At 38.4% G+C, this 24,881-nt stretch overlaps 1 protein-coding gene across 3 annotated transcripts in view; it reads left to right on the plus strand.

Annotated features, from left to right (window-relative positions):
• Positions 1–24,650, plus strand: part of LOC116984660 — a 147,717-nt gene extending 123,067 nt beyond the window's left edge. For all 3 annotated transcript variants that reach the window (XM_033038948.1, XM_033038949.1, XM_033038950.1), the window contains one exon: positions 21,257–24,650. In XM_033038948.1, the coding sequence (XP_032894839.1) occupies positions 21,257–23,091 (1,835 nt within the window). In that variant the 3' untranslated portion in view covers positions 23,092–24,650. The remainder of the gene's footprint in view (positions 1–21,256) is intronic.
• Positions 24,651–24,881: the final 231 nt, after the last annotated feature.

Here is a 24,881-nt window from a genome sequence, read left to right on the forward strand (position 1 = left end):
AAATAACAATTGCTTTAATTTTTTAAAGATAAATCAGCACTAACGGGAGAATTTGATAAAAGTATCCTGGTTGGATATTATTCATTAACATCTAATTGCATGAACTTAGTTTTCAATTGGCACCTCGCCTATTTATTTTTCCACAGCAAAATTAGTGCTGATAAACTGAAAAATAGCCACAGTTTTCTGGATCTCTGATTATTTATCTTCTGGGTTACATATAAATTTGATTGAATGTCAGATGATAAAGAGTATTAAATTTATGTATATCACTTGAAACTTTTCATCCATTTCCTATTGGTACACCATCTGATGTTTAGTTTAAAAAAAACAAAGATCTGAAGGAACTCAGCAGGTCAGACAGCATCTGTGACAGCATCTGTGAAGGAGTGTGACAAAGCCTGGCATATCTCCCCCTCACCCCCCACACACGCACACGCTCACACACACGCACACAGCTGGATCCATCTATCATGCAGCAGATACATAGAACAGTACAGCACAAGAACTGGCCCTTTGGCCCACACTGTGTGCCAATGATTAGGCGAAGACCACCTCTTATGTACCTGCTTATAATTCCTATGCCTCAATTCCCTGCATATCCATATGCCTATCCAAAAGTATCTTAAATGCCGCTATCGCATCTGCCTAAATCACCACCTGCAGCAGCACATTCCAGGCTGTGCAACCCTCTGTGTAAAAAGAACTTGCCCCTCATATCTCCTTTAAACCTTGTCCCTCTCACCTTAATGCTATACTCTCTAGTATTTGATTTTTCCATCCTGGGAAAAAGCTTCAAACTGTCTATCCTAACTATTTATTTAAGGTAGACAGAAATGCTGGAGAAACTCAGCGGATGAGGCAGCATCTATGGAGCGAAGGAATAGGTGACATTTCGGGTTGAGACCCTTCTTCAGTCTATCCTACCTATGTCTCATAATCTTATAGATTGTAAACCCTTGGTTTAATAGACCCCTTTATAATGGATTTTGGTTATAGCGAACGGATCCCCCACATGCACTGCCTCCACAGCTGCTTAGAGTGCAGGCTTCTGAGAGCCCCCACCCGGCTCACAAGATGTACCTTCCTAACACTTCTTCCTTCGCGTTGTCTGCTCAACTGCCGTCACCTCCTCCTTGTCCCGTCGCTCTGTCCACTCGGCCTTTACACCCACCTCCCCTCCATCCCCACCTCCTCCTCCTCCCCCAGAATCACTGACATACTCCGCCTTGAAAACGGCAACAGGTGAGAGGGGAGGGAGCCCCACGGTGACTGAGCGTGTCGTGTCGTTGGCAGTGGTCTGAAGAAAGAGCTGTCCCCAGGGGCTACAGCATGAGCCGCAACCACAGCCGCGTGAACCGGTGAAGCAGAGCTCGCTGGTGCAGGCCAGCGGCATCTGTGCCTAGTTTCAATGTGAATCAACACAAAGTGATGGAGTAAGTCAGCAGAATGAATCCGTCTGAAGCAGCGTCACAACGTCACCTATCCATGTTATCCAGCGCAGCTTTCTGGCCTGCTGAGTTACTCCAGCACTTTGTGTCTTTTTGTGTATTTATCTCATCTGCAGTTCTTTGCTTCAACTACATATAATGGACAATCAGCAATAATGGACAACATTCCCGCCCCCCCCCCCCCCCCCCCAATGTCTGTTAAAACAGGTTTACTGTACGTCCCTGTAACCATGCCATTCCAGAGAAAACAATCAAAGTCTGTCCAACTAATCCCTGTAGCGAAAACCTTCTAATCCAGGCATCATCTGGTAAACCTTCACATCCTTCCAGTAATGTGATGATCTGAACTTCACGTAATACACAAAATGCGGCCTAACCAAAGTCGTATTAAAGCTGTATCATAACTCCCTGACTCTTGTACTCAGTTTACCAGGCTTTGTCCCACCCTGCTTTTCTTTCCAGGTTTTCTTCCCCAAAACTCCAATCAGTCTGAAGAAGAGTCCTGACAAATGCTGTCCACATTCCCTTCACAGACGTTACTCGACTCGCTATGTTTCTCCAGCACATTGTTCTTTGCTCAAGATTCCAGCATATGCAGTTTCATGTCTCCGATGTTTAGGTCTATGATACCACCTTGTGTTCATTTGAGGGAATGCACATGCAATTTAACCAATAAAGTTGAAGAACTCGGTGAGACCTTGGAATTGTGATGCACTGTGTGGTTGCTGCCCACCAGAGTGACTCTTGGTTCTTGGTTCTTGGTTTCTTGGTCCTCCAAAATATTCCAAATGGAATTTAAACTGGAAGTGGTGGAGGGAGGACTGGAGGAGGACTCTTTTGTTAACAGACCAGATGTTAGGACTGAGGCGGCGCCATTTGTAGAGAGTGACCCTAACCATTGTTGGTCCAATGAGCCTGCTGTCGGATAGATGCAATTCAGCGGGAAAGGATGCAGAGAAGATTTTCAAACATATTGCCAGGACTCAAGGGCCTGAGCTATAGGGATAGATTGGCCAGGCGAGGACTTTATTCCTTGGAATGCAGGCTAATGGGTGATCTTATAGAGGTGAATAATGTCATGGGGGGGAATAAATAGGGTGAATGCACAGAATATTTTTCCCAGGGTAGGGAAATCAAAAACTAGAGAGCGTAGGTTTAAGGTGAGAGGAGAAAGATTTAATAGGAACCTGATGGACTACTTCTTGACACAGAGGGTGATAGGTATAGGGAATGAGCTGTCAGAGGAAGTAGTTAAGGTAGGTACAATAACAACATTTAAAGGACATTGGAAAGGTACATGATTAGGAAAGGTTTTGAGAGATATGGGCCAAACACAGGTAAATAGCACTGGCTTAGATGGCATATCTTGGTCAGCATGCATGAGTTGGGCTGAAGGGCCTGTTTCCATGCTGTGTGACTCCGTGACTGACCCTATGACTTTGTCAGTGTCTGGAGGAAGGAGATATTCTGATGTAGGGTTTTGATCCGAAAGGTCGACCATTATTTTTCCCCCCCATAGATGTTGCTAGAACTGCTAAGTTCCTAAGTTCCTCCCACCTGTTTGGTAGTGGGATTGAGGTGGTGGGAGGAGGGGACAGTTCCTGAAAGATAGAAGCTAAGTATGGGCCCTCAGTGAGGTCTCAATGCAGCACAGTGCCAGTAAAATCGAGTTGGCCCAGGAGTGGTTAACAATTGCTGATATTCAGAATAACATGTTCTTAATTTCCCCGGCTATGCTCAAGAAGGAAATACCTCATCAAATTTCTAGCAAGCAGTTATGTGACCTGGAAAATTCTATTTCAGTTGCATAGCAATGAAATAAGTAGTGGTTTGTGATCAAATAGCTATGGCATAAAATTTACATCACAGTAGCAAGTTATTCTGCACCATTGATGTGTTATTTTATTTGCCCCCCCTTCTGTTCCTTTCTCCCTAATTTATTTTCAGTGTTAATGGTCTCAATTATTCAAGTAATAGTAAGCTCTGCATTTAAGTCACTAACTGATCATTTAAGAATGCACTCAGACATTACAAAAACAAAAAGTGTATTTAAGAAATTTTTAAATTAACAGAACAAGTCAGACTGAATGATGGTCTCAATTCTGGAAATATTGGCCAAAGGAGGATGCTGAAATTGGGTTTCTTATCCCGCCAGTAGAAATGAATTGTGTGGAGGTAGCATAGTAGTTCTTGAGATACCTCGTTCATCATTTGGATGATTACAGTGATCACTACTACCTTGCATACCAAGAACTCTGTGCCAGGTTTTGAGGTGCTGATCTTAAATCTTTTTCTTCAATAGCCAAAGTATCACTCCTATTTGATATATCATGAGCTTTGTGCCAGGATAGGACCCGTTAATCCTCATACTCTACCTCAGATCCTTATTGCAGTAATTATTTTCCCCATACCATCTGCGCAAAGAGGTGTTGAAAGTTTACAGACATAAAAAGTTATTTATGATAGGTTTTGAAATCTTTACATTGACTACTCTGGCTTTAAAGATTAAGAAATTGGAATAATCACTTTGATAATTAATTGGAAGACATATTGGAATGTGCAATATAACCGATAACGTTCAGTAGATGGTATTACACTGATGGAAAAATTACATTGGTCAATAAATCAGATCCTGAGTGCAATTTCCTTAAAATTAAATTCAAGAAAGTTTTAAACATAATACAGTTAATAAATTAGCAGGAATATTGGCATCAGATTGCATTGACAGCACAACAAGGTTAGCATATCCCTTGACACCAAAGACCAGATTAACATAACAAAATAACATGCATTCCATTGGCATCAGGAGCAACTGCACTATTTTTTAATGGTACAATGTATGCAGGTGGCATAAACACATGAGAATAAGATTTGTAAAATGTCTACATATAATTGAAAACATATTGCTATAATTTAGTTTTAGTGTGTGCCTATTACTAGAAATCAAATGATTTCCATATTTTCATACAGTGTTCTCATTCTCTTTTGTCATTGACTTTCACGTGTTCCTCAAAATTAGATGAAAATCTACTTATGGGAAGGTAATTTATAGTGGGTACACAAGAGACTGCAGATGCTGATGTCTTGAACAAAAAACAAATTGCTGGAGAAACTCACTCAGGAACCCAAATGACCTGTTTCAGTGCTGTACATTCCTTGTAATTTACTATTCCAACTGTGGTTAGGATTCCTCTCTTTTCTCCAGCAGTTTAATTTATAGTTGTGGTGACATCTCACATTAAAGGGCCAGAATTTATTTCCTTCTTGTCATTAATCATAATAGTTTCAAGAGAGAGCTAGTTAGGGCTCTTAAAGATAGGGAATATTGGGAGAAGGCAGGAACGGGGTTCTGATTGGGGATGATCAGCCATGATCACATTGAATGGCGGTGCTGGCTCGAAAGGCCAAATGGCCTACTCCTGCACTTATTGTTAATTGTCTATTGAACTGAAGGGACAGTCCTTAATGAATAAAAAATGGCAGAAATCCACAGCACCAAAGGTATGACTGAGGTATCATCTTTGGCTCAAAGGCTGGAAGGAGGCTCATGTAAACCAGAAATCTTCATCTGGACCTTTTGAGATAAATGACCTGTTTCTATACTGTACTTTCTATGTAATTCACTATTCTAAATGTGGTAAGGATTTCTCTCCTTCCACTTTTCCAGGTGACTCTACAACTGTCATTTGACATTTGGGCATTCCTAATTTCATAGCGGCTTCTCTGCTGATGTTGAACCAGGCCAGAATGAGGAAATTGGCATAGCAGCTCAGGCCATTGCAAGCAACCGGTCATAATTCCACCTCTTTCTCTATCCTTGGCCTTAAAAGGACTTGGGAAACCTGGATCCCAACTAATTTCCACTGTTCTCAAACATTTAGAAACAGATTGATTATCAATATTAATGAATTTCTTTAAAATTTAGAAAACTTGGCAGTACAGTGATGCATCTATCACACACAGTCCTGCAGGAGATTAGATTTTTAATACTTCAAAACTTACTGTTTGTCATTTGCTGCTAATCATCTTTGATAATTACTTGCCAGTTAACCATCTGTTCAAACCTAAGGGCGAGCAAAGACTATACTTGAGGAGCTTCATTGTACAATATGTTGATTAAGATTTTTAAGAAGACGTAAAAGAATCATTCAATGAAAATATGGATGAAATTTTAAATCATCCACAACGTGTAAAATACGGTGCATTTATAGGTGAAGGAGTGAGGATGATGGATTAAACTACCAAATTTGTAATATCTGCTTGTTTAAAAGCTGCCATGAAGGTTGTGCTCAATTCCATTTTGAACATATCATGTCTAAAACCTACTCTGAATAGTCTGGTTCCATGATTTTAATACTTTGGCAGCACTTAAAACTAACCTACATAGGTTTCAAGAAACCTGATAGCCAAAGGGACTTGGAGGCAATTGAAATGTGATATTCATCTTTTCTCTACTCCCATCTCTCATCAGGAATTAAAGGATGTCTTCTACGTCTCCTTATTCCAATTTTATTCTGCTGCTCATTAAACTCTTAAGATATTTAGTGCACCTACTCTAACCCCGCTGTCTGTGTAATACGTCTCACCATCAACCCTAAACCTCATGTGGTAGAGCCAACATTCCATGACCATAATGTTTCTCCCATTCAGAAGGTGGCCAGTTATTGGGCAAAGAACATAGTTAAAAAATATAATCTGATAATGCCATTAAATCTGACAAGATCAATGTGAAACTGTAATTTCCAGGGTTTTCTCTCTTAAAACATACATCCAGTCTCCTTTCCCATAAATATAGCTCTCAATTTTTTGACCTCATCAAGTGCAAATAATTCAAAATGGCAATTTACCTTGCCATGAATAAAAAAAAAAAATGCTGCAAACACTCAGCAGGTCAGCAACTTCTGTGCAAGAGTTAACAATTCAGATTGAAGGTGCCTTGTCGGAACTGGAAAAAAAAAAGAAAGAATGGTTAAATTATAGAGAAGGTGGGGGAGTGATGAATAGGACATACACATATCTCTGGGGAGGGCCAGAGTTACTGTATGGATAACCAGAAGCAGTCATCGGGTTGATGGGAATAGCTACACAGAGAGCAAACGTTTTGAAATGAGATATGCCCGGGTGCTCAAGCTGTACTACTAGCAATTGACAAACTGAGCCAATATCATTGATGGATGATTTACAACAGAAATTGTCAGTTCTGATCCAGACAGAGAAGATGAGTAATCTGAAGTTGTAGAATTTGATTTTGAGTTACAATGTGCCCAGACAGAAGATGAGGTAATGTTCTGCAAGCTTAAATTGGACACCATTATAACACTCTAGGATCCCACAGGCAGATGAGTTACCCTAGTAGACTAAACAACATTTTCCATAAAACACTCACCTCGTATGCACTTAGTTCCTCCAACGAACACTGAATGTAGTACACTGTATTAGAAGTGCAAGTAAATCATTGCATCACTCGGAAGGATTATTTGTGTCTCTACATGGATGGAAGGGAATTGTTGAAAGGACAGATGTAGCATCTCTTGCTGTTGAATATGAAAATACTGTAAGAAAGAGCATTTGGTGGGGATGGAATAGCTGGACAGAGAATCAAAGGTAATGTTCACTTTAGAGTGTTGAAAGAGATGGGGTTGAAAGATGTGCCTGGGTGTGGAAAGTTGTTCAAGCTGATGGAAATTGCAAAGCATGTATGTGAACACAATAGATTGAATGCTGAAGACCAATTGAATATCCTTGCTCTGATCTGGAGAGAAGAGGTGAGAACAGATATATGGGAAATAGATGGGATGTGGTCAAAGCTCTGCTAACAACAGGAGAAGGGCAACCACAGTTCAGGAAGAAGGAAGACATGTTAGATGCATCTTAATGGAAAGTGCGTTATTTGAGAAAATACAGTAGAGAGACGAAGTAACTGAGAAAATTGGATAGAGTCTATATAGGAGGCAGGATGGGAGGAATCAAAAAGCATAGTGTCAATATGGGTTTTTTCAAGAATTTTCTGTTCCTATTTCTGATACCTGCTGTTTTTTTATGTTGATTATCTTACCAAGGACATTGCCTGTCATGTGAAGGAAATAAGGCATAAAAGAATTTGGCAGTCCCTCACGGCAATCAATCAATATTTAAATCTATTCGAATATTGTAACTAAAACTGTAATAATGCTTACCTTTCAAGCTTACAGAACCCAAACCAAAGATCTCATCTTTATTCACCCCATCCTGAACAAGAATGTCTTCATTTAAAAAAATAATTCCATAAAAATAAAAATAAATAACACTTTTGTTCACTAAATAATTTATTGAACATATTACTTGTTCTTTCAAAGTATATTAGAAGGAAAGAGATCTCCAAAATACTTGATTCTTGCTTTGTGCATTTTTTGCCAAGTTTAGAGGAACAGTATTGCTGGAATTTGATCTGGCTCTCTGCCATGTGAAAGATTGTCCTATGTGATCCCTTACTTGAACATTGGTTAATTTTCCCTCTTTTGGAATGGGTGGAAACATGTGATTTATGCCAAGTAATGTTTTTTAATGTTGCTGCCTTAAGTGTAAATCCATTGGACTACCAAAATAAAAGGCCCATTAAGCAAACCTAAACACTGTAGTGGATCACGCCTTTAAATTTGCCAAGTATATTTTATTGAAGAATGGCAAGTTGTTTTAGAAATTGGTTTCTTCTTGTTATGTTTGGCTTTTTCTGTTATTTTTTCCAATTTGTAGTGTGCAATATTATCACAAAGGATTGTGCTGTTTTTAATGATGTAAGATATTGCTAAATATGCGATATGTAAGCTAAATTACTCTAAAATTGCCACCATAATCAGCGTTAAATGATATAAGATATTGGAATCCATGTAAAGTTTAAAAAGATTACTGCAATTGTAAAACCAATGTTAGTAAGAAAATTAAACACTTAGGAATTGAAATTTACATTATGCAGAAGAAAAGGTTATTCAATGCTATTGAGTTATCTATTGAACATAAAATAATGTTATTCTGCATCCAGTAAAGACATCCGTGGTTTATTCTTCCCAGCAAATTTGCTTTCTCTCTTGTTGCAATGACTATACCTAAGATATTGAAAGGGAATAGTTGATACAGTACCTTAATAAATGCAAGCAAATTGCAAAATATATTTGTGGGAAACCAATAAAGTAATGATCACTTTATTCTCCTTCAAGTTCATCACTTTCATTCCAACAATACCTTATTAAGTAGCAATGTTACAAAATTTTGAGATTTTAAAAATCAAGTCTGCAATTTATCCCATCAGATAAAGCATAAAAATAAGTTTAATTTGACACCTAATTCACTTTCATATCTCAAGTATTTAAAAAGTTATGACCATTTTCATACTCGGAAATTAGCATCTTGTTCCCTATTGATTTTCTATGGACATAACAAAAAAGCTGTGATCGTGGACAGTCAAAAGCCCATAACTTTCTTAAAAATTAAGAGAACTGAATGAAATTTTCAGTTATCATAGATTGAAGCATTCTGAAACAAATATAAAATAATCTTACTTGGATGACCTGAAATTAAAGCATACAATTAGTTAGTTACCTAATTGTAGCTAATTCCAAACTTCAATTACTAGATCTAAACATCTATCCATTTCTTAATAAATGATTAAAATTTTTAAATAGCCTAAATGTCCAAATAATATTCACAAACAATTCACAATAAAACATGATTTTTAAATCTCATTTACATTAATTTATAGGCCAAATGGAAGGAATTTAGTGTTTAATTGCTGTAAATTAAAGTCCATTTAAATCAGCTTTCTAGTGGGATCCTGTGAACGCGCTGGTTTAGAACGTTCACATTGCGGTAGATTTGTGCCTCAAATGCCCAGAAAAATACTGCGGGATATAATGGGCCCAAAATTAGCTACTCGCAACATTAAACTTTGTATAAAGGGATCTTAAGAAGCCTTTTTTAACATAAAAATAAACAGCCTACCTTCCGTTTTCCCCTGTATGAGATCTGGCCCGTTGTCGGCGGTCGGGGGTTTAGAGGTTAATTTTTAACCTACTATAACAATTAAATAAAGCCCTTAAAACTAATAATAGCTCAAGCGAGGGAATCTTCCAGCGATTTTTCGTTAATAATTAACTAGGCTGAAAAACCTCGATTTGAACAGCCTAGGGAAAATCGCGTTTTAAACCCGCCCCCCTCTAAACGGTGCCAAAATCGCGCACACGGGCTGGGACAGATTTTCAGCGACGCTTCAGGTACGTTTTGCAACATACCTATATTAAGGCCAGGTGTTTTGACAAAAAAAAATAATGATGTTAAACACCTGTTTTATTAGAAAAATAAATCAGAGTAAAACTGAAGAGCTCTTAAAGATAGCAGAGTCAGGGGATGTGGGGAGATGGCAGGAACGGGGTACTGATTGTGGATGATCAGCCATGATCACATTGAATGGCGGTGCTGGCTTGAAGGGCCGAATGGCCTACTCCTGAATCTATTGTCTATTAAAGTCAATAGCATCAAGAGGCAAACACTCTCATGTTTGAATTCATACCAGGATGCTTTCTTGCTTTTTGAGGTCAGTTATCCCAGTCCCATGTCTTCATTGTGGGAATGCCTTGGACATTGAAGAACCATCTTCATGTTTCATGACCTTCCTTGCATCGCAATGGGAATTACCCTAATCTTAATGCACTAGCTGCACAGTTCAATTCAATTTGCAACTTCTCCAAAAACAGAGAAGTCTATGCTTATCTGAGTCAAGACCCAGAGACCATCCAGGCATCGGCTGATAAGTGGCAAGTGACATTTGCTCCATGCAGAACTCAAACAATAACCACTGAAAATGAGTAAAACAGCTTGTCCTTAACATTCAACAGGGTGATCAGGGTTATCATAAACACATATGATTAATGTGTCATTAATCATAACATCCTGGAGGGGGACATAGTTAGATGGTCTTCATTGATCTGAATCTCAACTGGATCAGTTCCATAAAGGGCAGGGCAGAAATCCTGCAGTGATTGACTTATCTTCTGCCTACTAAAAGGCACAAATCAGGAGCACAATTCATAGAAGAGTCCATCTTCAAAAATGCTCAAGAAGATCAATACTATCCAGGACAAAATAGCCTCCTGATTAGTCCACATTATACCATGCTAAACATTAATTACCTCCACCACTGACACACCATGACCTACAAAATGCACTGCTGTTACTTGCCCTTAGCACCTCCCAAAATCCATCACCTCTAATACCAGGGTAGCAGATAGAAACATAGAAATCAGATGCAGGAAAATGTCACCAGCTACAAGTTTCCTTAAAGTCACACACCACGTTGACTTTTGAAATATATTTTGGAACTTCCTGCCCATTATTAAGAAACTAAAGAAAATATTGTGCAAATGGTGTTTTTCCAGTTACAGCTGCATGAGCAAAACACTGCAACAGGGGACTAAAAACATCAAACAATAGCAAATTGGCATAACGATGTCCATAAATAGAATTTTAGATTGTGCAGCAACTAACAGTTAACTGTGGAATTAGGAGAGAAAAAATCTTAAATAATACAATGGATTAAAATTTAAAAAAAACATAGGAGGAATTTAGTCTTCTGCAGGTCATCTTAACAGTAATAAATGACATAATAATGAATTGCACCTGAAGTAAAGTGACCGTAAAAGGATAGGAAAATCTAAGGAAATCAAAGGAAAATATTTTCAGTTCACATTTACTGCTCACTCACAAATCTTTGAATTGCCTTCACAGGCAAATCTAGATTTATGATGAACCACCACCACCAATGCCAACAACCCACAGTCCCATTAAAATAATTCTAGCCATTCCAAACTGCTGTTAAAATAATCTACATAACCAGAAGGTCTGAACATGGGTAGATCCATAATCACCCTTTGACAAATTTAAATTACCTCCTTTCCATGTTCTTATCAGAATCAGAATCAGATTTTATTCGCCAAGTATGTTTTGCAACATACGAGGAATTTCACTGGCCAGGTCAGTCATACAATTAAAAGCAACACTCAAAAACACATTTTAACATGAACATCCACCACAGTGACTCCTACACATTCCTCACTGTGATGGAAGGCGAAATAAAGTTCAAGTCCTTCCCTTGTGTGGGGCTCACGACAGTCCGAGGAGGCTTCCAGCTCCATCGATGGTAGGCCGCAGAGCCCGGAGATTGTGATCCGAAAAATGATCACATCACCGGAAAGGTAAGAGTTTGAAAAAAAGTTTCCCCTGACCCCCTCCCCCCTCCCCCCTCCCCCCACATAAAACAAACCGAAGTACATTAAATCAAACTTTTAACAACACTATAAATAACAAAAGATGAAAAAAACGAACAGACTGCCGGCAGGGCTGGCCATCTCCCTGGCGCCCCTGGTGGTCTTATAATATAATAATATTATAATATCAGAAATACACATGGAGCTAAATGAAATTATGTCCAATTTAAGACTGCTCTTGTGAAAGGAATGTTTTGGCAAGTCCTGATCTTTGGCATTATTATGTCGAGGTTGATAGTAGTATGGAATAAGAGGTTGCAATTTGTTTGGTCAGTTTCCTGGAGAAGGTGTCCAGAGAGTCCTACATTGTCCCATTTCTAACTGCTATGGGAAGATGGTGATAGGCCATCTTCTTCGACTATTAATATCTGCCCAATGTGCATTGCCCTGTTTTGCTTTTCGATATGTGTTCCAGGATTTAGACTAAGTAGCAATAAAACATTATTCTGTGGCTTGAAGGGGAATTTTCTGTTAGTGGCTCTTCTATGTGCCTGCTGACCAAGTTCTTAAAGCAGTACAGGTCATGGGTTTGGAGATGCTGTTGGAGTAGATTGGGCACTTTGCTGCATTGTAATTTGGAGAGAGTGCACACAACAGCTAGCTGTGATTCTCTTTCATATTTGGTGAAATTGCCCAGGATTGAGATGCACTTTGAATATTTCTCCGCTTAAACCCATTGGCATAATGAAAATATTTAATGCATGGGGATTCTTAAATTTAATTATGTGTTCTATCACTCTTTAATGCTTACTGCCAACCATTCTATTCCTTTAAATCATTAATGAAAAACAAAACACCAATATCCAGCAGCAAGAAATTTTTGCTCTTCAAACCAAAGTACCAAACCATCTCTGATTTCTCGTATTTAATTTTCTTACCTGAATTTGGTATAAATTTGCCTAAATAGCATCCAGAGCAACTAGATAATTTTATTGAAAATAAATCTTGGCTGCTCTCTCATTTCCCATGAATGTAACAGTGGTGCAACGGTAAACCTTCTGCTTCACAGTGCCGAGACTCTGGTTCGATCCTAACTAGGGGTGTTGTATGCGTGGAGTTTGTACATTCTCTCTGTGATTGCGTGGGTTTTCTCCAAGTGCTCCGGTTTCCCCCTGCATTCTAAAGACCTGCAGGTTTGTTAGTTAATTAGCTTCTGTAAATTGCCCCTAATGGGTAGGATGTGAAAGTGGGATAACATAGAACTAGTGTACAAATGATCAATAGTCGGCATAGACTTGGTGGACCGAAAGCCTTGTTTCCATGCTGTATCACTAAACTAAACTATAAACCGAGGAAAACAGAAAAAATTCTAAGAGAAAGCTAATTTTCTTTTAAAAATCTTATCTGTAATCTATGAATAGTTACATAACTAATATCTTAACAGGATTAGTTTACTCTGTAACTTACATTGTTCATCATGGGAACATTAAATTGCAACCAGCTAAAAGGTTCCAGAATTAGAAGATTTCCCACGACCAGAAAATGCATGTTAATCTGAGAATGTGTTTTCATGTAAAAAGTAAAGATTTTGTAAAAGAGAGGTCAGTAAAATATTACAAGGCCTCGGCATATTTTAATTTCTGTCTATCTCAGCAATGTCTGATCTTGTGAATTCTACTTTATTTATTCATTTGTACTTTGACTTATTATTTTATTTAGCAGTTAATCATGCAACATTTATGGAACTAATAAATCAATCAGCCTATTCTTGTATAATTGAATGTCTGATCCTTTTGCTTCTAATCTGGGTAATCATTTGAGATAGAAGTATTCAAAAGGTGTTTTTAATAAATCTACTGTGCTTTCAGAAATTGAGCAGGTAGAATACCATACTGAGCTGTATAGAATTTATAAATGAACTGTTATTGACGTACCCATGGTAAATATCCATTTTTAAAAACATTTTATTTTTATTTATTTCGAACAGAATAAAAGAATAAAAAGTGTGAAACAGCATACAAAAAACAAAACAAATATCATAAACAATATCTATAAATAAATGAAATCATATGTGTCTGAAAAAGAGCAGGAAGAAGCCAAAGCTTATTAATTCCCACCCCTTATTCAACTGCTTGTAATTATCTTATACAAATTTAGCAGCTAAATGTTCACCATATGTACACCAGCCACTATATGTACACCAAATTATTTACATTTAAACACTAATCAAATATTTAAAGCCATACAAAAAAGAAAAAAAGAAAAAGAAAAGAAAAAACCCTCATATACTATACAGTATCTTAGTCATATATACAACCCATCACACTATAATCACCCTTCCCAATACAATCAGTATAACAAATATCCCACTCACAATCACCTATCCTCATCCCAATATCCTTTTAAACAAGTGTTTTTGTACATCTTTTTAAACTGAATTATGCTTGTGCTAAGTTTTATCTCCTGTTCGCCTTATAATCCATCCCCTTGGATGGTCTTTATTTTTCAGTTTTTCAAATGAAATAGAAGTAATGGTGGTTTATATTCAATGAAATTGCATTTTTTGTTCTAAGATATGTTGTTATATTCTTTCATGCTGACTTTGTATTTTGTTTTATAACATTCATGTTAAGTTTTGATATTTATAATTATCCACCCAGTTTTTTTTCTTTAGTTTCAAAATGTCTGGCAATGTTCAATTTACAGTTATAAGTATATTGAAATATGATGGGCATTATTTCATTGTATTTGTATGTTTTTATGTGTTGTAATTACCATTGTAAATTATTTTATTTTGCAGTATCTGTTCACACTGCAAATCTATCTGATAAAACAAAAGGATAATTTAATAGAACTAAATCTAACCACCTACCTTAGATATTCAATGGCTTGACCAATGCCATTTCCCCCACACCAACAAGTGAGAGACTGGTTATCTTACAGCAGGTGACTCACTTTATTACTCTGTAAAACCATGCCAAGGCACAAATCAGAAGTATGATTGAATATTCAGCAGACTGGATGAGTGCAGCTCTAGCAGTACTCTGAATGCTTGACGCCAATTAAATGTCATTCACTATTCAGACCTGGAAAGCTATTGATTTCTTCATAATTGTTGGAATTCTCATTCCAATAAATGTATATACCTTTAGAAAACACAAACTGCAACAGTTCAAGGGGAAGGACTAAACATTGGCCTGCTATCAGTGGCTACATCTTGTAAAAATGAAAAGAAAATGAAAATAGTTTTTTTTAGAAGGCTATTGGTGTATTGTCTTAAATCATTCTTGCTGCTTGCAATAACCTGACAATATTGTATGTCTTTGGTGATCTGGCTAATGACTTCATGCTTAATATTAAGATAATTCAATCAATGTGATAGATAACTCTTTAATTTTAAAGACCATCTTTCACTGATAAATGTGATTATCCTGCCTATTTTTAAATAATAAATATGAACTCTGTTATATTATTAAAGTTATAATACCACTAACACACCCAAGGCAGGGCAGGATATTCCATGTACCCAAGTGCAGTTGTTTAAACATAAGCAGTTGGTAACATGCAATGAGGAAACTTATATGGTTTAACTTCATTTGAGGAGATAATATATTTGAACAATTAAATCTGAATTGAATGCCAGGCACTTTTGATGATGAATAATACTCCCTTCTGTTCTGTGTCTATTCATAATCTTTGCAGTTTTATCCTTCTAGGAAAGTCCCTGCAGGCTTTTTACCTTCCCACTTCTCCTTATACCTAACAGACTAAGATTACAGCAAGTAACTTCATCAACGGAAAAAATATTGGAATAAGCCTGTCTCTTACCATTCTGTAGTGCAACATCCTAATGCCTGGTTCTAGGTTTGAACATTTTAATTTGCTGGCCTTTCTCAAATACTTACCAAACATAATGTTTCCAGTTTTATTATTGCTACCATGTGCTTCAGCCACTAGGAGGGGCACTCGTTACATATTTGCCCAAATCATTTCTCATCTGATGCTGCTTTAATGTTTTCTTCAGATTCAAGATTTAGAAATTTGTCGGTGAAATGCTCAAAAAATAGAATTTTCACCCAAAAACATGTTGTAATTTAATCAATTGTACTGATTTTTCTTCGTGACATAATGTCAATATTTAAAAAGAGTGGACATTCAGTGCAGAAGATCATGAACTCTTGCAGAGGGTCATCTACATAACCTCAATAGCAATATATCACACAAAATTCACTCTGTCAATGTTTTTAATCACACAAAATGGAACCCGGAGTAAGCCATTTGGCCATTCAGTGAGATCATGGCTGATGTTTTACCTTAGTCTCACTTTCCTGCACTGCCCAATATCCCTTGATTTCTATAATATCTAAAGTACTTTCAATCTCTGTCATGAATATACTAAGCAAATGAAACTTTGTATTTCTCTTGGATAGAGAAATCCAAAGATTCACTCCGCTCAGTGAATACATTTCTTCACCACTTTCTACTAATGGCCCAACCCCTTAAGGCCTGGTTCCGGACAATCTAGCCACGGAAAGCATCAAATTGCATGGTGCCTATCAATCCCAATAATAATTTTATTAACTTCAATAAGATTGTCTCTCCGTTTTCAAAACTCAAGAGTATAGATATGCTGCTTAACCTTTCTTTGCATGGCAACCTAGTTTAGAAATCTTTGCTTTGCTCCCTCAGAGTCTTTAATTGTCATATGTTCCAGCAATGGAACAATGAATGTTTCACTTGCTGCAGCTTAACATGCCTATGAACCCCAGAACACACAAAAAACAGGTAACCAGACCACCATAGTACAAAACTAAAGTTCATAGTGCAACCAAAAACATAGTGCATAGAAGTTCATAGAAGCTGAGGTAGTGGGTTGTGTTATATAGTGTTCAAAAGCCCGATGGTTATGGGGAAAAAACTGTTCTTGATCCTAGAGGTAATGAGATGAGAGCATGACTAACATGGTGTGGGTCTGATGAGATTAGCTGCCATTTTGAGGCAGAGCCTTCTGTAAATTCCCTTCAATGGTGGGAGGTCAGTACCTGCGATGGACCAAGCAATGTCTACCATTCTCAGCTGCCTCTATTTCTCGGCGTTTGAGTTACTGATCTTTCAGTGATTCATGTAGGAGGAAACCCAAGTTCTTCTGAACCGTTGCATCTCTAACCATTTATTCCTCTTGTGGATTGAACCAATATCGTGGCTGGATGCTGTCTTGCAATGAAGCAGGTTGCAAGTGGACCTGAGGATGGACAGCAAGCAGTATCTGGCTAAAGTGTCCTGAGTTTGGACTTTGATGGCTGACTGAGGGGTAACTACAGGGAATTCTGATTCCACAATGCTATTAGAAGTGACAAGGGTGAGACCAAAAATCCTATCGTCCCAAGACAGTACAAAGATGTATACTTCCTCAACCCGGGGGATGTGGTATAAATCATCTTAAATAACCAGTAGGAGGCATTTTGCTAGAATCCTCAAATCCACTGGTGATGGTAGAATGCAGACCATCCAGGTGGTATTCTTAGCTTTCATGGCAAAAGCCACAGCTTTTAACACAGAGCTTGTACATTAACTGGTTTTGCCCTGTTCTGCAACAGAAGTTTTCACTTCTGCCATTGGAAAATCCTCCTGCACCACATTTGGTCCGTGACTGTTAACATGTACTTGTGACATGTGGCAACACTTCCCCCTCCTAGGTCCATGTAAACACAAAGTGGCACAATTAGAACTAAACAGAATGTATCAAATTTCCAATAGGTCATCCTAGTTTGTCTTTATCTCTATACTTCATCATCATTGGCCTCCTACAAATCCTCCAGAGAATTGGAACATCAGCCAATCTTTCCAACCATGATTCATAACTCTGAAATGGTGGACTAACCGCGAGTTCTACATCCTCCCACATGAAAAATATCCTCTCCACTTCCACCTTATCAAGATTCCTCAGGATTTTAAACATTTCAATTCGGTCCTCTTTCACATAAAATTCCATAAGATATGAGACAACCATGACCAACCTTTTCTCATTGGTAGCCCACCACTTCAGAGTTATGAATCATGGCTGGAAAGATTGGCTCTATCAGTACATGCCTCAACTACCTTGTCTGGCAGCTTGTCCATATACCCACCATCCTCAGAGTGAAAATGGTGCCCCTCAGGTTCCTAATCATTCTTTCCCTATCCTGGATAAGAACCAGAGGACAATTCCCCTCATTTTTTTTACACCTTTAAAAGACCACCCCCTAGCCTCTGCACCAAGGAATAAAGTCCTAGCTTGTCCAATCACTCGTTGTAGATAGATAGATATAAGATATAATTTATTGCCACACAACCAGGGTTGGTGGAAATTTGGGTTGTCAGCAGCAGTACAATAATAAAGAACACACAATAAAACTGTAACACAAACGTCCACCACAGCATTCATCACTGTGGTGGAAGGCACAAAAATTTGGCCAGTCCTCCTCCATTTCCCCCCCGTGTACAGGACCAGAGTCCAGTCAGTCCAGGATCGGCTCTTCCTCACCGGAGACCGCGGCTTTAGATTGTTGTAGGCCGCAGATTTAAAGACCCCGCCGCAGCCAGAAGCACAGTAGACTGCAGGGCCGGCGGTCGAAGCTCCCCTCCAGGGGTGATGGTAAGTCCATGCCGCACCCGCGGTAGAAGTCGGCCGCGGGCCGGCAGTGATGGCTTCTTCTTCCCCCGGATCCCCCACGAGGGATCCCGGGCTGTAGACGCCGCACCAGCTGGAGCTCTGCAGACCGCGGCTTCAGGCTGCGACTTCAGGCTGCCGGCAGCCCCGGGCCAGCGAAACGGAGCGCTCCCCTCCAGCGAGGGCTCACCCGCTCCACATCGAGAGTCCACGCAGCGCCCGCCGCTGAAGCCCCGGGCACGTCTCCGGGAAAGGCCGCGTCGATCCCTAGCTCAGGCCTTAAAACCCTGACAACATCCTCCTCAATCATCTCTGCACTCTTTCTAGCTTAATGATATCCTTCCTATATCAGGGTAACCATTGGCTTGTACAACTGTAAAATAACATATTTACTTCTACTTTTAATACCCGGACTAATGTACCATGTCAATGTACTGAAAGCCTTCTTTACCACCCTTTCTGCTTGTGACACCACTTTTAGGGAACTATGTACCTGTACTTCTAGATCCCTCTGCTCTACAAGACTCCCCTAGGCCTTTCAGTTTATTGTGAAGGTCGTCACTTATTTGACTTCTCAAAATGCAAAACCTCACACTTATCTGCATTAATCACCATTAGCTATTCCTCTGCCCACTTGCCTGGCTGAACAAGATCTTGCTGTAACTTCTGATAACCATTTTCACAGTCTACGATACCACTTACTTTTGTGTCAATTACAGACTTATGAATCATGCCTTGTACATCCTCATCTAAATCGTCAATTTATACTAAAAACAGTAATGGGCCCAGCACTGATCCCTGAGGCATACCACTAGTCACAAGCCTCTGGTCCAAAAAACAACCTTTGACCACCACCCTCTGTTTCCTTCCATTAAGCCAATTCTGTATCCAGGCAGCTGGCTGTCCCTGGATCCCATGTGATCTAACCTGCCAGAAAAATGAATCTGAACCTTATCAAAGGCCTTGCTGAGGTCCATGTAGACAACATGCACGCCCTTCCCCTCATCAACCTTTTTTACTTAAAAAAATTATCAAATGTGTGAGACACGATCTCCCACATACCTAACCATGCTGACTATCCCTCATCAGCCTCTGTCAATCCAAAGCCATGTATATCTTATTCCCACAGAATCCTCTCCAGTAACTTACGTACCACAGATGTTGGGGTCAAAGGTCTATAATTCCCAGGCTTTTCCATGCAGACCTTAAATAGAGGTATAACAATAGCCACCCTCCAGTCATCTGTCACCACTCCTGTGCCTAACAATGATGCATATATCTCAGTCGGGTCTCCTGCAATTTCTTCTTTCGCTTCCCGCAGTGTCCTTGGATATATCTGATCTGGAGCGGATGATTTATCGACCTTTGTACACCTTATGACTTCAAGCATCTCCTCAACCGTAAAGTGGATTGTACTCAAGATATCTCCACTAACTGTCCCAAGTTCCCTAGTCTTCATGTCTTTCTCCACAGTAAGAACAGAAAAGAAATACTCATTGAGGATCTTGCTCATCACCTGCGGCTCCACACATAGATGACCACTTTGGTTTCTGAGGGGCCCTATTCTCGCTCTAGTTATCTTCTTTTCCTTAATGCACTTATAAAGTCATTAAATAAAACAGAATATGCCGGAAAAGCTTTGCAGGTCAGGCAGCTCCAGAGATTTGAGAAACAGCTAACATATTAGATTGATGACAGGAAACGTTAATCTGTAAACCAGCTTTTAGATGCAGAGAAAACGGAAACAGATGGAAAGAACACAAGTTTAGTGCAAGAATAAAAAGAGGCGCCAATACAATCGTCCATGTAATTCCCTCCTCAAAAAAAAGTGAGGGAGAAGACCCAAGTAGGATTGAAACTAAGAGCATTCCACACATCCTCAAAGATTCAGATACAGTTTGGATCTACATATCTCTTAGTTGGAAGAGATAAAAGAGGACTTGTTCAAGGTGAGAATACATTCACCCAGGCGAAGAGGATTAGTTGTAGAGAGAGATTGTTAGCCTCCTGTTCAACGGGGAAAGAAAGAATGACTGCAGGACTCTTTGGGAAGAAGGGATTGGTAATCCATGGTAAAGACAGGTCCCAACCTGAAACGTCACCTATCCCTGTTCTCCAGAAACCCTGTCAGACCTGTTGAGCTACTCCAGCATTTTCAGTCTTTGATAAACCAGCTTCTGCTGTTTCTTGTTACTACAAACGATGAGTCAGTTGTGCCCAGGAAATTGAGTTGTTAAAGTCGTTGAGGGTATCAAAAGTGTCACAAATGTAGATGGAAAGAGAAAAGTCAAATGAAGAATGATCATAATAAGAAGATACAAGACCATCAATTCATTAAACTCATGGTTCAAGTTCTCCAGGTATCACTCCAGGCATTTGCTGTATTTCTGGGGCCACCTCCCTCCACTGGCAATCATTTCTGCCATTGGAAGTTTCCTGAGTTCCCTGGTGTACAGGACCAACTACCCACCTTCTTCCCCTGTGTATCCATTTATTCTTCTATGATTTCTCCGTCTTTATCAATGAAAACATGTGTGGTTTCTGTTCCCTGGTTTCCATGCCTTGTCATACCTCACAAGCTGCAAAATAATTTATTACAATAGTTGAATGTGATAGCAATCTTCACTTCAAGAGCAAATAATATGACAACTGTAATGAATGGTCAGTTTAACAGGTGGACAGAATTTATGAAATAATTCATGCTAAATACAGATTAATGGAAAAACAGCACAAATTGTATGATTGTATAAGAACCAGATTGTTTAAGAACCTGAAAATCATACTGCCAGCATTACAGTTATGTGCAATTGTACCCTGTGCATTGAAGATTTCAGAAGGGTATGGATTATTTAAAAGCTACATATTTTCTTGTTATTATAATCTTCAGATTAAATCGCATCTTTATCTTTTATCCATTTTAGCAAAACCTGATGAGTATCCCAGCAAACCATTAGGACAGGAAATATCAGTCACTTTAGCACCAGAGAAGACCAACATTGTGGCCAATGGCAAGAATGAAAAAGTTAATTCTCCACAAAATGTCTTTGAATGTGACGATGAGGAAAACAGAAAATCACAAGATAAAAATGACATCCAGCCTTCTCTCCCTGAGCCTGAGGTTCCTTCTCCAGAAATATATCAAACTACCATGGAGGAAAACCTTACTCATTTGGAACTTTGCGAAGCTAAAGCTCCAGATCATGACAGTTCCGAAACTCCCTTCGAAGACCAAATCGATTTACCAGAAGAAGGTGAACCACAGTGTTCAGAAAAGTGTCTATCATGCAGCCCAGAAAAAGTTACAGAACATTCTCCAAAGAAGGAAGACATCTTACCTGCTCAAAATAGTGAGACATGTAGTGTAGGAAATCAAGCAATCCCAGATTTAGAAGTGAACCGTGTACTTCCAGAAAAAGAAACCACCAATTCTCCAGAAGATAACATGATAAATTGCCAAGACGTGAACAAAGCTGAATCTACTGGGACTATTGAAATACCTGTAACCCAACTTTTGCAAGAACAATCTCCATGCTTGTCAGAACTCAAAAACGTAGCTACAGAGTCCCCACAAAGATTGGAGGGACTTGTTGCAGAGCCAGTGAACGAGCAGTCACTAGATACATTGTGCAGTAACATTGAGGCTTCTCCACAAAGAAATAACAAACTCACAGAAATGGAAAACAATGACAATATTCCACCACTTTTAACAGAGCCTCCACCAACAGACCCATTTTCTGGAGAAAAGCATTTGTTGGCTCCAAATTCACAACAAACTTATTCTGGTCTGAATGTTCCTCATCAATTGGAAGTACGTACCCTTATTGATCAACCACAATCTTTGTTGACAATGAAACTTTCATCTCCAGAAGAAGAGGAACTGGTCTTTGTTGATTTAACACATGAAACTTCAATTGATTTGAGCAGCACAAAAATAAAAGATATGGTTGAGTTACAAAGTGGAAGAAAGGTTTCAAATATTTCACCGCATGACAATTCGGGTGTTTCTCAGTATGAATATCAGTATGATCCAATTATTTCGGAATCAATCATTCAATGCGATGAAATGTTTGTACTTTCTGAGAAGGAACCAGGAGTACCGGAATTAGTGGACAATACTGTCTGTGCAGCTAATCCATCATTGGCGTTAGATTTGTCAAATAAGCCACAACTTTTTGAACAAACCTCAACATTTTATCAAGGGTCTTGGGACACTTATAGTCCTGAAAATGATGTTGTCTCTTCTGCTCACCAGAGCCCTTCCAAATATTCATCAAATATGCACAAAGAGGACCCTATAAGAAATCAAAGTTTACGGAGTCCTGAGCATCTGACAGCTACCACACAGATCTCACCTGTCAGACAGTGTTTAAATAGCTCTTGGAAAGTAGTTAAATCGATGACTCCAGTTCATCTTGCACATGCAGCTGAGCAGAATCTCCTGAACTTCAGGCACATGGCATTGCCTCCACAGGATGACTTGCAGTTGGTTGCAATCTGTGACGAAGAAGGGGCTTATTCAGTAAAGGAGATTGACATACCTGAAGTGATTATTCCAGGTAGCAATGTGAACTTCAATGAACCTGTAAATTTGATAAAGATACCATCTTATCATTCCCCTACTTATACAAGTGTACAACCAGAAAACGTCATGGCTAAAGATACAAATTTAGACTCAGAGAAATATTTGGCAGCATCTCCGGAATACCACGATTACGAACTGTTACATTATGACAGCAGTCATTCCATTTTACCATAATGCACTTCACACAATTTCATCAGCCACAGTCATCAAACGTTAATGTACTACAATACATTTATAAGGCAAGAGAATCATACATTTTCCAACAATTTAAGTAGTTTAATTATGCATAATGGAGACCTGTGTAGTTATTGTTACAAAAGTTGTTACAAAAAATCTATGCAAATTGTCTCATTTCATAAACTTACATATCTTAAGGTTCTTCATTCTGCATATTACACATAAAAGATGAATGCAGTCAAAAACTGTTGAACGTTTAATGAAATGTTTATGATTGTTTTGGTCTGTAGCACTGCAGGTCACATTGCTTTTTTTTTAAAACCCAGAGCATAATCATCATCAAATACAATGTAATTTATAAAGGGAGTGAGCAGGCTCACAAAATGACAAATACTGTAGCACACTTTTACACAAGTTGACTTTGACAGTGGTTTCCCAGGTGGACTGTTATTTTACCACAAGATTAGTGGCAGCCAATACTAATTGGATTTTCCATGCAACTTTTCTGCCTTGTTTGGTTTTGATATATACATAAATATAGGAATTGCAATGAAACAATAATTGTTCCGTTAGAAATAATAACGTTGCACACATTGTTTGTAGTTTTGGAATATTCCTTGTACAAAATGTACTTAAGAGGAAGAATAACATAATTTTCATGTTACAGCAATGGCTGTAAATAAATACAGGGAGTTTCTGACATGATCATTTTTAGTCTCCTGTAACTACAGTTTTTAAGGATATGAAAAAATAATTTAATCATTTGTGTTGTGACGTTCAAGGACCGAAAATGTAGTTGTTGATGTTTACTATAAATTTTAGAAAGAAGCTTTGGCAAAATAGTGCTGAAACTAAGCCTGCAATCACTTTTTTTGTGAGGGAAAAATATTTGAAGCCATTCCCTGGCATTTGCCTGCAACAGTGTTCAATATAACTTTTTGGTTAGAATTGAGAAACTATTGTATTATGTCATCTACTCAGGAATATAGTATTCTTGCTTTGTGACCACCTGCAAGTAGGAATTATTTGCAGCAAGCAAATTAGAATATGTAATGTTACTCAGCACATAAAATGTTAATTGCGTAATATGTGTTCTTGTGGAAGAAATGATAACCCTGAGAAACGAAGGGAAATATTTAACTGATGTGTGATGTACATGGTATTTTTTGTAAAGTCTGTTCTTAATTTTGCACTTTCTGTTGTGGATGGCAAGTCACCATTTTTTTTAAGTTCTAGAGTTTCATCTATCCATGTTCTCCGAAGATGCTGCCTGACCCGCTGAGTTACTCCAGCACATTGTGTCTTTTTTTGTAAACTGGCATCTGCAGTTCCTTGTATCTACAGTTTCAATGATGGATTGATAATACAACAATAATATTGTTTGACTTGTTGAACAATTGTAAATGTACTTTTGCAAGGTTTTACATTGGCCCTGTTTTCTGTTCTTTCATGAGAAAACATATGGATTACTTGTAATAGTGTGGAAACATCACTTTGTGTCATGCTTTACATTGTTTCTAAGCACCAACAATATTGTAAACAAAGCTTTAAGAACATTGTTGTTGTATTGTATTTTTATAGCCTCAATTCAACACAGTGAAAAAGTAATTACGTAAAATATATTCTTGACATGTTTAAATTTTAGTTAAAAGTCCAACTGTGCACCTAGACAAAAGGGTATGATCTTAACTATTCACCTGCTATAAACCAAGATAATCAATGGCCTGTTAAAAATGTACCCACTCAAGTCCCTAACTATGTCAATTTCATTATTGCAGGCAAGTGAG

This window comes from Amblyraja radiata, chromosome 20 (genome assembly GCF_010909765.2).
Source record: "Amblyraja radiata isolate CabotCenter1 chromosome 20, sAmbRad1.1.pri, whole genome shotgun sequence".
Taxonomy (NCBI): Eukaryota; Metazoa; Chordata; class Chondrichthyes; order Rajiformes; family Rajidae; genus Amblyraja; species Amblyraja radiata.